The sequence below is a fragment of the Brienomyrus brachyistius genome, unplaced genomic scaffold, assembly GCF_023856365.1.
Source record: "Brienomyrus brachyistius isolate T26 unplaced genomic scaffold, BBRACH_0.4 scaffold53, whole genome shotgun sequence".
NCBI lineage: Eukaryota > Metazoa > Chordata > Actinopteri > Osteoglossiformes > Mormyridae > Brienomyrus > Brienomyrus brachyistius.
In genome coordinates, this window is record NW_026042328.1 from 1,101,285 (window position 1) to 1,116,085 (window position 14,801).

The following is a 14,801-nucleotide window of genomic DNA, read 5'->3' on the forward strand; positions in this document are numbered from 1 at the left end:
TACTGCACATTTTGCTGTTTGTAGGGGCAGACTTTACCTAATAAAGTGGCCACATCATGCACGCTGACTTAACATTTTGTTATATTCCTTATGGTTCATGCATACTTTATTGTCTGTTATGACTTATTATGAGTAATTTAGAATTTCTTACTGAACAAGCATTCAAAAGTCTTTAATTATCAACATCTTTGCTTTTCAAAGCCTGAGCTTTTTCTATGTATTATTTCATTAATTTTTGGAGTTTTACAAGTTTTACAGAGTAAGACCAGGCTGATATAGGAGTCGATGATAGGCCACATTTTATACACTTTCTTTTATTTGACATATGACTGCACTGGCAGTCAGTTCTGTTAATCCATGAATCAATTTGTCTGATTGAAACCTTTAAACATATTCCAAGTTTTCCTGATTATATATAAGGGATAAATTTAATTTGTCAGAAAGTCATTAGCGTTTAAGTTATATAAAAAAGATAAAATACATTTTATCGATTTCTTTGGGAAAAGTAGGATGGAGAATGTATTTAATTTCTCATTCATGCTGAAATTTTGATTCAAATATATGATGCAGGGGCGGCATGGTGGTGCAGTGATTAGCACTGTATGGGGCGGCATGGTGGTGCAGTGGTTAGCGCTCTTGCCTCACACCTCTGGGACCCGGGTTCAAGTCTCCGCCTGGGTCACATGTGTGTGGAGTTTGCATGTTCTCCCCATGTCGTCGTGGGGTTTCCTCCGGGTACTCCGGTTTCCCCCCACAGTCCAAAATATGCTGAGGCTAATTGGACTTGCTAAATTGCCAATAGGTGTGCATGTGAGAGTGAATGGTGTGTGAGTGTGCCCTGCGATGGGCTGCCCCCCCATCCTGGGTTGTTCCCAGCCTCATGCCCACTGCTTCCAGGATAGGCTCCGGACCCCCGGCGACCCAGTAGGATAAGCGGTTTGGAAAATGGATGGATGGATGGATGGATGGATGGATATATGATGCAAGAAGCTGGAAATTCGGAAGAAATCTGTATGTTTGGTTTGGTGGAAGTAGCAATAATTAACTGTGACTATTCTACTCACTAGAGGGAAAGAAATCTGTATGCATGTCTATGTCAGTATGTGTGTGTGTCTGTGTCAGTATGTATGTGTGTGTGTGTGTCAGTATGTGTGTGTCTGTTTCAATGTCAGTGTGTGTGTCTCTGTGTCTATGTGTGTGTGTGTGTGTCAGTATGTGTGTGTGTCTGTTTCAATGTCAGTGTGTGTGTCTGTGTGTGTGTCTCTGTCTGTATGTGTGTGTGTGTCTCTGTGTCTGTGTGTGTCTCTGTGTGTGTGTGTGTCTCTGTGTCTGTGTCAGTATGCGTGTGTGTGTCTGTGTCTGTATGTGTGTGTGTGTCAGTGTGTGTGTGTCAGTATGTCAGTGTGTGTTTCTGTGTCAGTATGTGTGTCTCTGTATCTGTGTCAGTATGTGTGTCTGTGTGTGTGTGTCAGTGTGTGTGTGTCTGTGTCTGTATGTGTGTGTGTGTCAGTGTGTGTGTGTCAGTATGTCAGTGTGTGTTTCTGTGTCAGTATGTGTGTCTCTGTATCTGTGTCAGTATGTGTGTCTGTGTGTCTGTGTCAGTATGCGTGTGTGTGTCTGTGTCTGTATGTGTGTGTGTGTCAGTGTGTGTTTCTGTGTCAGTATGTGTGTCTCTGTATCTGTGTCAGTATGTGTGTCTGTGTGTGTGTGTCAGTGTGTGTGTGTGTGTCAGTATGTGTGTGTGTCTCTGTGTCAGTGTGTGTGTGTGAGTGTCTGTGTCAGTGTGTGTGTGTGTGTCAGTATGTGTGTGTGTCTCTGTGTCAGTGTGTGTGTGTGTGTGTCTGTGTCAGTATGTGTGTGTGTCTCTGTGTCAGTGTGTGTGTGTGAGTGTCTGTGTCAGTATGTGTGTGTGTCAGTGTGTGTGTGTGAGTGTCTGTGTCAGTATGTGTGTGTGTGTGTGTGTGTGTGTGTCTATGGTAGCACACTCTGTGCCTTTGGAGCTGCTCCAAGCCTAAGCCCTGTCTGACTGCTCTGTCTCTCACCAGCGACTCTCCCGGGAGTCCCAGTTCCCGGCAGAGGAATGTATGGGAGTGCAGGCCATCCAATAAAGCCCCCCCCTCCCCCAAAGAGCCATGTCTCAGGCTGTGACTTTGTCCCCCTGGCCCCCTCCCACCCAAACCCAAGTGCTGCAGGAGGGCAGGCAGCAGAGCAGCTACTCCTGGTCGCACACACACCTGCGCTACTTGCATGGACTCCACACCAACTCAAATATTTTCTGTGTTGAAAACATGATTATTTTGGCTGTCTGTGGCTGTGGTCATATGAGTTATTTTCCGATTCTATCCCAAATCCTCACGGGAATCTGGCTGTGGCATAATTATAATACATCCTAGAACTGGCTGCCTTGTTTGGCCATTTCGTGGGTAATTAACTCTCCTTGATAGAGGTTGACTTTGTCCACTGGCGGGCTGACGGCTGCAGAACTCTCTAGGCACATCGCTCACGTCCAGCTTGGTGTGCCAATCAAAGGCTCGCATTAGTAGCCAATCAGGGCAGAGCTCCACAGCCCCTGCTGACACATGCTGCCAAACCAAACAAGTTATTCCACAAACCAGGCTTCGTGGGGGGCTTCTGGGTGTGATAATGGGCTAACTCTGCACTCCAAAATGAATACCCCCCTTCATAACACCCTCCAGTGCACTTAGGATGCTGCACTTGAAAGACTGTAAGACTTTGAGTGGACAGGACAAGGAGAGTGGGAAACCCAGTTAGCACTTTCTCTGGGATGTGGCTACCTCCACTGGCAGTGCCAGATCATGAAAACAAAAAACAGACCTTAATATAAAATATGCATATGCAGGCATACATAGGCATAGACAGGCATACATAGGCATAGACAGGCATACATAGGCATAGATAGGCATAGACAGGCATACATAGGCATAGACAGGCATACATAGGCATAGACAGGCATACATAGGCATAGATAGGCATACATAGGCATAGATAGGCATACATAGGCATAGACAGGCATACATAGGCATAGATAGGCATATATATAGACATGTTAGTAGATCTGATGTCTCATAGAACATGAAGCCACTGAGCTGACAAGCACCTTAATACAAGCTAAGTGCTCTCAGCCTCCATCTGGCCACAAGGCAAAGTAATCAGAATTGCTTGAATCATCCATAATAAAAGTCAACATTTTGCATTAAAATGTAAGTGCTAGGAGAAAGCGGTGAGCTAGCATTAGCGCTGTGGCATGACTGCTCACTCAGACTGCTGTTAGCTGTACCTGCGCAGCCCCGCCATCATCTCAGTAACAGACACGGCCGAGGTCTGGCTTGGAGACGCACGCAGTGTGGGAGCGTCAGGCGACTCTGGAATGATCCCTGATACCAACAGGCTCTGGTAGCTGCTGCACCATCATTCCTCCCCACATGATACTTTCCACACTGGTAAATTTGCGTAGGAGCATCTTCACGGCCATTCTCACATAAGCAGGGCCTCTAGCAGCTACCCTGACAAGACTAGACTTGCAAAAATACACAATCCTCTGGTTGGTCCTGATTTTCCTAGTGCCTGCCACTGAGAGAGAGACGTCACAGGCATTTACACATTTGATTTTATTACTTTCCTCGGCCGCGGTGCTGGGTGGCTGATGGGTCCATCTCCCTGTGTGTTGGCCGCATGGCCTGCTCACTTGTTGGCTCCATCATTCTCCAGCTCGAGTCAGGAGCAGTGAGGAAAATAAACGGCATGTCTTTGGATCTCTGCAGATCCCTCATCTCCTTTTCCCACGACAGCACCGATGACTGAGTGCCCGCCATTAACAGTGAATAGCCAGAAAACACTGAGGCCATTTGGCCCCTGTTGACAGAGGGATACCTAGATGAGGCAGGCACAATTTAATCCCATTTAGCACCCTTGTGGCATGTGAAAATAAAAGCTCTTCAGATTAATAGTTCAATGGGGAAACAAGCATGTCTTTCTTTGAGATATTTAACCATATACAGTAGACAGTAAGAGTAGAAGCCAAATACTGCAATTAATAAGATATATTGTTTTTCTAACCCTGTGAACGTTCATGTCTGCATTGTTTGAGCAGATTAAAGAACATGCAGTGGATCTCAAAGACCTGCAGTGACGAGTCAGGAAGATGGAGTACTTTATCACACTACTGAGTTAGCACAGGTATCTCCTGCTCCATGCAGAAGTGAGTTAGTTTGTGTCACTAAGCCATCTACAGAAATGGATTCGGACAGTGGTAGCTGTAATGAGGCAATAACGAGAGGAGCTGTTCTCCTATTAATCACTTCAGAATCTCTTCATGACTCTGGGCACTGACTCAGCAGAAACTTCGCTTCCACATCCAGAAACCCTCTGAAGTGTCACTGCACATCCATGGAAGGCTCAGTGCACCATGGTGATGCGGCCATAATGTGCTGGAAATCAGAAACAGTCTTGCATGGAGAGAGAACAGGCTTCATCCTGGGGACCGTTCCCTGAGAACAGTAATCTTTAGTTACCCAAAATCCCCTGGATGAGCCAGAGTTTAATCTATACCAGTGGTTCTCAAACTCGGTCCTCTGGAAAACAAGCAGGGCAGTGGGGCCCGAGGACCGAGTTTGAGAACCACTGATCTACACCATCATTTAATAATAGCTACAGTCTAGGTCACAGCTGACAGAGACATTTAAATCTCCATCCATGGTGACAGCATTGTGAAATACCATAAATATTTAATCAAGCATCCACAAACTTTTCCATTCAGTGCATAATCTGTACCAATGCTATGTTCAGTGGTTACTTATACAATTATGTATACAATATGTTCTCCATTACAAAGCAACTTCACAAGGTAAGAAATGCCAAGGTGAAAGTGCAGGCATCTACACTGTGAAATGATTTAAAGTGGAAATAGTCTGTCAAGGGAAAGAGCAGGCTGTTCGATTGCTAATACCCAATGTGTGAATTGATTCACCGGGTCCCAGCCACTGGCCAGAAAGCACACAGCAAGCCTCTGGAGTAAATATGAGGAATGAGATTCATGCTGCCATCCAGATTCCAACAGACAACATCCCTCATCAAACAGAGCAAGGAACAGACTGAATGGCCAAGGAAGGCTTTGATCACATTGTTAATTCTTGGGGGTTGGGTGAAGGAAGAAGCATGTATTTCTCTATCACTAGGGTGAGCAGCTGAGGAGATCTGCTCACAGAAGTGGCACACGGCAGCCTGCTATGACAGTGCAGTGCCTCCTTTAGGAGAGGATTCCAGCTGAGGAGATCTACCCACGGAAGGGGCACACGGCAGCCTGCTATGACAGTGCAGTGCCTTCTGCAGAGGATGCCATCTGAGAATATCTACCCACGGAAGGGGTACACAGCGGCCTTCTAAGAAGGTACAGTGCATCCTACGGGGGAGGATGCCAGCCGAGGAGGTCTGCCCATGGAAGGGGTACACGGCGGCCTGGCATGAAGGTACAGTGCATCCTACGGGGGAGGGTGCCAGCCGAGCAGGTCTGCCCATGGAAGGGGTACACGGCGGCCTGGCATGAAGGTACAGTGCATCCTACGGGGGAGGATGCTAGCCAAGGAGGTCTGCCCATGGAAGGGGTACATGGCGGCCTGCTATGAAGGTACAGTCCATCCTACGGGGGAGGATGCCAGCTGAGAATATCTACCCATGGAAGGGGTACACAGCGGCCTTCTAAGAAGGTACAGTGCATCCTACGGGGGAGGGTGCCAGCCGAGCAGGTCTGCCCATGGAAGGGGTACACGGCGGCCTGGCATGAAGGTACAGTGCATCCTACGGGGGAGGATGCCAGCCAAGGAGGTCTGCCCATGGAAGGGGTACATGGCGGCCTGCTATGAAGGTACAGTCCATCCTACGGGGGAGGATGCCAGCTGAGAATATCTACCCACGGACGGGGTACACAGCGGCCTGCTACGAAGGTACAGTGCATCCTACGGGGGAGGATGAGGCCTTTTTCGCTGCCTCCAAGAAAAATGTCTGATTTTCCCTTCAACAAAACTGGAATTCTGCTGTGCCTTCACTGGAGTCACCAGATGATGAATAACAGAAGCGATTTCAAACATTTCTTTATAAAACAATATCAAACAATATGAAACAACTGCAATTTCACTTTATCCTCAACAGGCACATAGCCATCTAGAGAGATTACAGGTTTGAACCCATCCGGAATGTGTTTGCCCCCTGATCAGGGACACAGCAGGGTGGTAATTCCTACGATAATGACTTCTATAGGTCAGTAAAGTCACATTTAAGCTTTGCCTCCATTTCAGGCAGTATCCGGTGAACTTACGTATTACGCTTTCGGTCATAGGTTGGACTGAATGAATCTTCTGGTCGGTATAAAAACAATGACATTCTGAGAAATGAAAATGACGTCGTCTTCTGACTCGTACCTCCAGCAGCCAGAGCATAATCTACAGGCCCTCGAAGGCCCACAATCCTGTCAATCCCACACGCGGGACCAGCTTAATGTGTTCACAAACAGATATTTGTATATATGTTTCTAAATATCACTCTGGTGAGACCGGTAGTATTACAGTTAAGTTATTCTGGGATAGGGTTGACGCTGTTTGTTTTCATCCAACATAAACTCTGTGAATGTCTTCACTTCTGCACCTGACTGTTCTGTCTCTCAGTACACACATGTCCCCTAAGGCCCAGGAAAGAAAATCAGACCTGTGGTAAAGGCCACTTTTAGCTATTGCAAACAAACCAGCATTACTGTGAAAGAGGCTGACGTGACAGGCTGTTGATTTTCTGGAGGAACATTCAACAGCTTTTGATTTATTGTGTATCATTTCATTTTGTGTATCATTCCGCTCTACTCTCTCAATGCGACGACCTCCTAAATACTGAGGCGCCTAAAGCTGCAGTAAAGTGACCAGGCAGTATAAAGATTTACTGTTGTTGTTGTGGCTACTTTATTACTGATGATGAGACAGACGGTTATTTTTTGGTGGCGTTAGCATCAAACTCTCCCCCTAAACATAAAATATACGTAAGTCGCTCATTTGTACAACGCATGGGTCAGACACCGAGGTGAAATGTCATTGCTCATTGGTAAAGTGCAAAAAACCAAGAAATATGTAAGACATATAAACATAAGGACAATAACACCTAGACAGGGACATACCACAGGAGATAAGCCTAGGCTGAATCTGACTGGTCATAAGGAACTTCCAAGGATACACAGCCGTCTCAGAACTGAGGAAAAATGGGCCAGTAGAAGGACACCAGTGAGAACAGAGCTATAGGACCTGCAGCTACACCCAGTCAGGCATCAACAGCTACCAACAGCCAGGGACCAGCAGCTACACCCAGTCAGGCATCAACAGCTACCAACAGCCAGGGACCAGCAGCTACACCCAGCCAGGGATCAGCAGCTACCCCCAGCCAGGGATCAGCAGCTACACCCAGTCAGGGATCAACAGCTACCCCCAGCCAGGGACCTGCAGCTACACCCAGCCAGGGATCAACAGTTACCCCCAGCCAGGGACCTTCAGCTACACCCAGCCAGGGATCAGCAGCTACCCCCAGCCAGGGACCAGCAGCTACACCCAGTCAGGGATCAACAGCTACCCTCAGCCAGGGACCTGCAGCTACACCCAGCCAGGGATCAACAGTTACCCCCAGCCAGGGACCTGCAGCTACACCCAGTCAGGCATCAGCAGCCACCCCCAGCCAGGGACCAGCAGCTACTCCCAGCCAGGCATCAGCAGCCACCCCCAGCCAGGGACCAGCAGCTACACCCAGCCAGGGATCAACAGCTACCCTCAGCCAGTGACCAGCAGCTACACCCAGCCAGGGACCAGCAGCTTCCCCCAGCCAGGGACCAGCAGCTACACCCAGTCAGGCATCAACAGCTACCCCCAGCCAGGGACCAGCAGCTACACCCAGCCAGGGACCAGCAGCTACCCCCAGCCAGGGATCAACAGCTACACCCAGTCAGGCATCAGCAGCTACCTCCAGCCAGGGACCAGCAGCTACAACCAGCCAGGGATCAGCAGCTACCCCCAGCCAGGGACCAGCAGCTTCCCCCAGCCAGGCATCAGCAGCTACACCCAGTCAGGCATCAGCAGCTACACCCAACCAGGGATCAACAGCTACCCCCAGCCAGGCATCAGCAGCTACACCCAGTCAGGCATCAGCAGCTACACCCAGCCAGGGATCAACAGCTACCCCCAGCCAGGGACCAGCAGCTACACCCAGCCAGGGATCAGCAGCTACCCCCAGCCAGGGACCAGCAGCTACACCCAGCCAGGGATCAGCAGCTACCCCCAGCCAGGGACCAGCAGTTACACCCAGCCAGGGATCAGCAGCTACCCCCAGCCAGGGACCAGCAGCTACCCCCAGCCAGGGACCAGCAGGTACACCCATCCAAAGCTCAGCAGCTACCCCCAGCCAGGGACTAGCAGGTACCCCCAGCCAGGGACCAGCAGCAACACCCAGCCAGGGACCAGTAGCTAGCCCTAACCAGGGACCACCAGCAACACCTGGCCAGGAACGAGCAGCTACCCCCAGCCAGGGATCAGCAGGTACACCCAGCCAGGGATTGCTTGCCAGCCTGTCCTCCAGGGGGAGCCCTCCATGCCTGCGAAAGAACGAGTGTGCCGTCGTTTTTATTGCACTGTGCCCAGTTCGGTCTTCCTGGCTGCCATAAATCCCACTGTGTTATTTAAAGGAGCACATTCCGCGGGAAGGCCTTAGTGAGTAGCCTGGGGAAATGCGCATTACGGCACTGCAGGAAGTCCGTCTCACGGCGCATTTAAAAATAAAGGGCGAATAAGCGAGCGGCCAGATGCTTCACTGGCTAAATGCTGTGCCTGGCTCCCGTGTAGCATCTGGCACTTTGACCGTCCACAAACCATCATGCAGTGATTGTTTGCTTGTGCTGATGTTAATTCAAGCGATGAAATGTGAATCCAGTGAAGACAGCTACTGTAGTCATATATTTAAGATAACTATTTGCAAATAATGCACATTTTGTATGTCAGGATTAAACAAACCTAAATACATGAAGCTCATCTCATGGCGAATAAATGTGTCACATGACATAAACCAAACCGTTTGTGTGTTTTAAATAAATGTATAAGTTTAAGTATTTACACTAAAATCAGTAAATCCGAGACATAATAACAAGGTAAGAGTTGGCAGAGTGTGGGGGTGTTCATGCTTGGAGGTTGGCCTGGGACGTCACAGACCCTCCCAGCTCACAGGTCCTGACATGATTTATTAGCCAATAACTGAGGAGCAGCAACAAGAGAAAGTTACACTTATTGAAATATATACTTACCCCTGCCCCGCCAGCAGAGGAATAGTGTACATGATGGTCTCCCAGGGTAACCAACCCCCGAAGGTACCCTGACACAGCATGGCACAACTTCACTTCCCAGGGTAAGCAGGCCTCTGAAGGACCCTGACACAGCATGGCACAATTTCACTTCCCAGGGTAACCAGGCCCCTGAAGGACCCTGACACAGCATGACACAACGTCACTTCCCAGGGTAACCAGGCCCCTGAAGGACCCTGACACAGCATGGCACAACTTCACTTCCCAGGGTAACCTGGCCCCTGAAGGACCCTGACACAGCATGGCACAACTTCACTTCCCAGGGTAAGCAGGCCCCTGAAGGACCCTGACACAGCATGGCACAACGTCACTTCCCAGGGTAACCAGGCCCCTGAAGGACCCTGACACAGCATGACACAACTTCACTTCACAGGGTAACCAGGCCATTGAAGGACCCTGACACAGCATGACACAACGTCACTTCCCAGGGTAACCAGGCCCCTGAAGGACCCTGACACAGCATGACACAACGTCACTTCCCAGGGTAACCAGGCCCCTGAAGGACCCTGACACAGCATGACACAACTTCACTTCCCAGGGTAACCTGGCCCCTGAAGGACCCTGACACAGCATGACACAACTTCACTTCCCAGGGTAACCAGGCCCCTGAAGGACCCTGACACAGCATGACACAACTTCACTTCCCAGGGTAACCAGGCCCCTGAAGGACCCTGACACAGCATGACACAACTTCACTTTCCAGGGTAACCAGGCCCCTGAAGGACCCTGACACAGCATGACACAACGTCACTTCCCAGGGTAACCAGGCCCCTGAAGGACCCTGACACAGCATGACACAACTTCACTTCCCAGGGTAACCAGGCCCCTGAAGGACCCTGACACAGCATGACACAACGTCACTTCCCAGGGTAACCAGGCCCCTGAAGGACCCTGACACAGCATGACACAACTTCACTTCCCAGGGTAACCAGGCCCCTGAAGGACCCTGACACAGCATGACACAACTTCACTTCCCAGGGTAACCAGGCCCCTGAAGGACCCTGACACAGCATGACACAACGTCACTTCCCAGGGTAACCTGGCCCCTGAAGGACCCTGACACAGCATGACACAACTTCACTTCCCAGGGTAACCAGGCCCCTGAAGGACCCTGACACAGCATGACACAACTTCACTTCCCAGGGTAACCAGGCCCCAGAAGGACCCTGACACAGCATGACACAACTTCACTTCCCAGGGTAACCAGGCCCCAGAAGGACCCTGACACAGCATTACCCCACGTCGCTTTTCAGGATAGCGACACTGGGGAACAGCAGATCACAGAAAGTCATTTCACAGGCTCCCTTAGCACTGCTCATGTGAAGATCTCACATGGACCGCCATGTCTTCTGAGACTAATTCACTGTAACAGCTAAGCCTGCAGGGCTTGCACCCTTATCAGTGCTGGAATGTCCAGTCGATTCTCCCAGCCTGTTTCAGCCATTATTACTGTATCTCTCACAGCCAGGAGCAGCTTAGCTGCAGTTTCTAATCTCTGGAGAAATGCGATGTGGAGATGAAAAGCATAATGGGTGACCTCAGGTTTTGAATGCTGCTCTCCCTGGAGAGCGGAGAAGCACAAGGGCACATTGTGTCTCTTCTGGCTTATCAGAGTAAAATGCTCAGCTAATGACAAAGCGCTCGCTGGCGTCTTCAGGTGTGTCTGACTTTTTATCCGTTTATACCCTGCTTCGTGTAACAGTCGAACCGAAGTGAAATCAGACGTCTGTACCTTGCCACTTTGCCCAGTACTGACCTTCCTTCTTATCTTCTTCCATCTTGGGCCTGTGCATGAATGTCAGTGTCCCAGCCCAGCCTGCCCACGTTCCAGGGCACAGGGGACAGGCATAAGGGAGGTCAGGACCGGCACGGCAGAGAGCTGCGAGCCGGATTAATGGGCTACCTCTCCACAGCAGAATCAGCAGCATTTCAAATGTCCCTGATAAAAATATAATAGGACTTACAGGACTATCTAGGCAGATTCAATCTGTCATTATTATACCATGAAAGAGAAACATGTAATGAAACATGATCATGCAGGTTTTGTGCCAGAACTGTGTACAGGACCATTCTGGTGAACATTAGACTGTTGCTGTTTGTTGCTATTTACTTTGTTTTTATTGATTTAGGGTGTTGTCACCCCAAGCAGTTATGTGACACACTATATTACAGATGCAGTCAAAGAAAAAACAAACAAAATGATGTGAAATGTTACTTTCCATTTGTTGTTCCTTAACACAAGGCAGTGTGAAGAATAAAAGGAGTGTCTGAACAATGCAGCGCTTTCTCTAAGCTTCCGCGTCATTCTGCCGCTTTTCCGGAATGTTCTGCAAATTGGCCGTCCCTCCAGCGGGACGCCCATAAACACCACTGGCTTCATTTGCCATGTGCGCTCCTCCAGGTCATCCGCCAGCTGCTCGCCACTGCTGCTCCACCGCTTGGCCAGAGGGACATTCTAGGTCCCCGTCGGCTATTCAGCATTCGCAGTTTCCGATTCCTCACCGCAACAATAAACTGTCTGCTTTCAGTGCATTGCCCATTACCGCTATGGGCCTCGCCAGGGATTTCAAAGTACACTTCCGTACAGCTCACGCTGTGTTTATCAAGACTCTCAAAAATCATCAGATTGGAAAAGTATTCAAGATAACATTTAAAATTACATGAAATAATAATCTGTAGAAAACAATGATATACAGTGAATGCATATGTATGCACATACATGCAGCAAATGCACATGCATGTACGGACATGCGACGAATGCACATATATGTAGATATGCAGAGAATGCACATGTATGTGCAGCCATGCAGCAAATGCATTTACCAGCATGCAGTGAATGTGCATACTAAGAGTGATGACATATGTATGTGCAGCCATGCAGCAAGTGAAAGAAGATGTATGTACAGACATGCATGCTGTAGTGTACATACAAGCAGAGTGCGAGAGCATGCAACAAATTCACAAGTATGCACAGCCATGCAGAAAACGCACATGTATGTACTGATACTGTGGCTCAAGAAGCAGCACTGAAACCTCGCAGTTTCACGCATGTCCTGCCTGCACTGCCCAGCTTCCATTCTGCAGTCTGAAGACATACATTTAAGCTGGTCGGGGTCCCAAAATTGCCTGCTTTGTGTCTGTCTGTGTGTGTGTGTGTGTGTGTGCATGTCTGGGTGTCTATGTTTGTATATGTGCTTGTGTGTTTGTGTGTCATGTATATATTACATGGGGACCATATGTCCCCACAATGTGATAATAACCTGTTATTTTGACATTGTGGGGACGACCTTTTCAGTCCTCATGAGAGGATACAAGTGTTTTATAAAAATCTGTGACTGTATTCAAACAATTGTAAGGGCTAATGTACTTGAATTTTGTTTTGTCACTTACACTGAAGGTTACGGCTGGGTAGGGGTTAAGGTCATCATTGCTCTGATTAATGTTATGCCCATAGAAATGAATGGAGAGTCCCCACAAAGATATGAATACAAATGTGTGTGTGTGTGTGTGTGTGTGTGTGTGTGTGTGTGTGCTGCACTGAAATGAAGTACTTTGTGCCTTTTGACACCTGTTACACACAACACAGCCATTATGAAATCACACATACTGTTATCATTTACCAGAATTAAGACTTAACATCAAGTTTGGATTCACCTACGCACTGGAACTGGCTATATAAGGACACACTTAGAGTGAATTCAAGGACGCATTCAATTTGAATATATACACTACTGTTTATTTAACTTTTCGTAAATACATATTTTCATAGGGAATCACTACAACTGCTGAACACTTATTGTACTGTTACCTGACATAAAACTTCTCCAGTATTACAGGGATGAAGCTGCGTAAGTGTCTGTCTCCTCCTGTCATTCCTGCTCCCTGCATTCCAGCTCATTTGACACACGATGTTAAGTTCTGTGCCATTTAGTATACACAGATGAACCCCCCCCCCACATGCCATTTAGTATACACAGATGAAGCCCCCCCCCCACATGACATTTAGTCCCGTTACATGCCCAGAAATGGACCGTTTGCTTGCTGCCTGAGAGAGATGGGTCAGCGTCTCTGCCCCCCCCATGGTCCTGCAGTGATGTAGCTGCGTTTGGGAGGGGGCACAGAGCCGTATGCTCAGCCGGGTCAGCGTCTCTGCCCCCCCCCATGGTCCTGCAGTGATGTAGCTGCGTTTGGGAGGGGGCACAGAGCTGTATGCTCAGCCGGGTCAGCGTCTCTGCCCCCCCATGGTCCTGCAGTGATGTAGCTGCATTTGGGAGGGGGGCACAGAGCCGTATGTTCAGCCGGGTCAGCGTCTCTGCCCCCTCCCATGGTCCTGCAGTGATGTAGCTGCATTTGGGAGGGGGGCACAGAGCCGTATGTTCAGCCGGGTCAGCGTCTCTGCCCCCCCATGGTCCTGCAGTGATGTAGCTGCATTTGGGAGGGGGGCACAGAGCCGTATGCTCAGCCGGGTCAGCGTCTCTGCCCCCCCATGGTCCTGCAGTGATGTAGCTGCGTTTGGGAGGGGGCACAGAGCCGTATGCTCAGCCGGGTCAGCGTCTCTGCCCCCCCCTTGGTCCTGCAGTGATGTAGCTGCATTTGGGAGGGGGCACAGAGCCGTATGCTCAGCCGGGTCAGCGTCTCTGCCCCCCCATGGTCCTGCAGTGATGTAGCTGCATTTGGGAGGGGGGCACAGAGCCGTATGCTCAGCTGGGTCAGCGTCTCTGCCCCCCCATGGTCCTGCAGTGATGTAGCTGCATTTGGGAGGGGGGCACAGAGCCGTATGCTCAGCTGGGTCAGCGTCTCTGCCCCCCCATGGTCCTGCAGTGATGTAGCTGCATTTGGGAGGGGGGCACAGAACCGTATGCTCAGCCGGGTCAGCGTCTCTGCCCCCCCATGGTCCTGCAGTGATGTAGCTGCATTTGGGAGGGGGGCACAGAGCTGTTTGCTCAGCTGGGTCAGTGGCAGCCGCATGCTCGCACTGCCATGTTCTTGTACTTCTTCAGGATGACGTTGGAGTTGTCGTCGAAGTAGAGCACCGAGATGGCGTGCAGCTTGGTGGGGGCACAGCAAGGCTTGGGCACGTTCTCCGGGTTCATGAGATGGACCTGGAGAGGAACAGATAGACCGTGCCTCTGCCACCATTGACTCGCAGCTATAAGATTCCTGTTTTGCTGAGCATGCAAAGTGGATCTACATCCTGTTTCAATACTTAAGATTCATATAAATCACTGTCAAGCACAGGCAGCATGTTTACTGCTGGCCGTCTGACTCCTGCTCCCGCTTTGCATGTGAAGGTTTGTGCAGATTTCCTGTGGATGCTCTCAATGCTGCCACATATGGCCAGGTAACATGGCTTCTCTAACTGGGCCATAGTGTGTGTGTGTGTGTGTGGATTATGTTTATATTTCATTGT

At 49.5% G+C, this 14,801-nt stretch overlaps 1 protein-coding gene across 1 annotated transcript in view; it reads right to left on the reverse strand.

Annotated features, from left to right (window-relative positions):
- Nucleotides 1-13,105: 13,105 nt before the first annotated feature.
- The window catches only part of LOC125723985 (bone morphogenetic protein 6-like), a 32,267-nt gene continuing 30,571 nt past the window's right edge, over nucleotides 13,106-14,801 (reverse strand). The window contains exon 8 of the mRNA XM_049000810.1: nucleotides 13,106-14,493. Within this exon, the coding sequence (XP_048856767.1) occupies nucleotides 14,344-14,493 (150 nt within the window). The 3' untranslated portion in view covers nucleotides 13,106-14,343. The remainder of the gene's footprint in view (nucleotides 14,494-14,801) is intronic.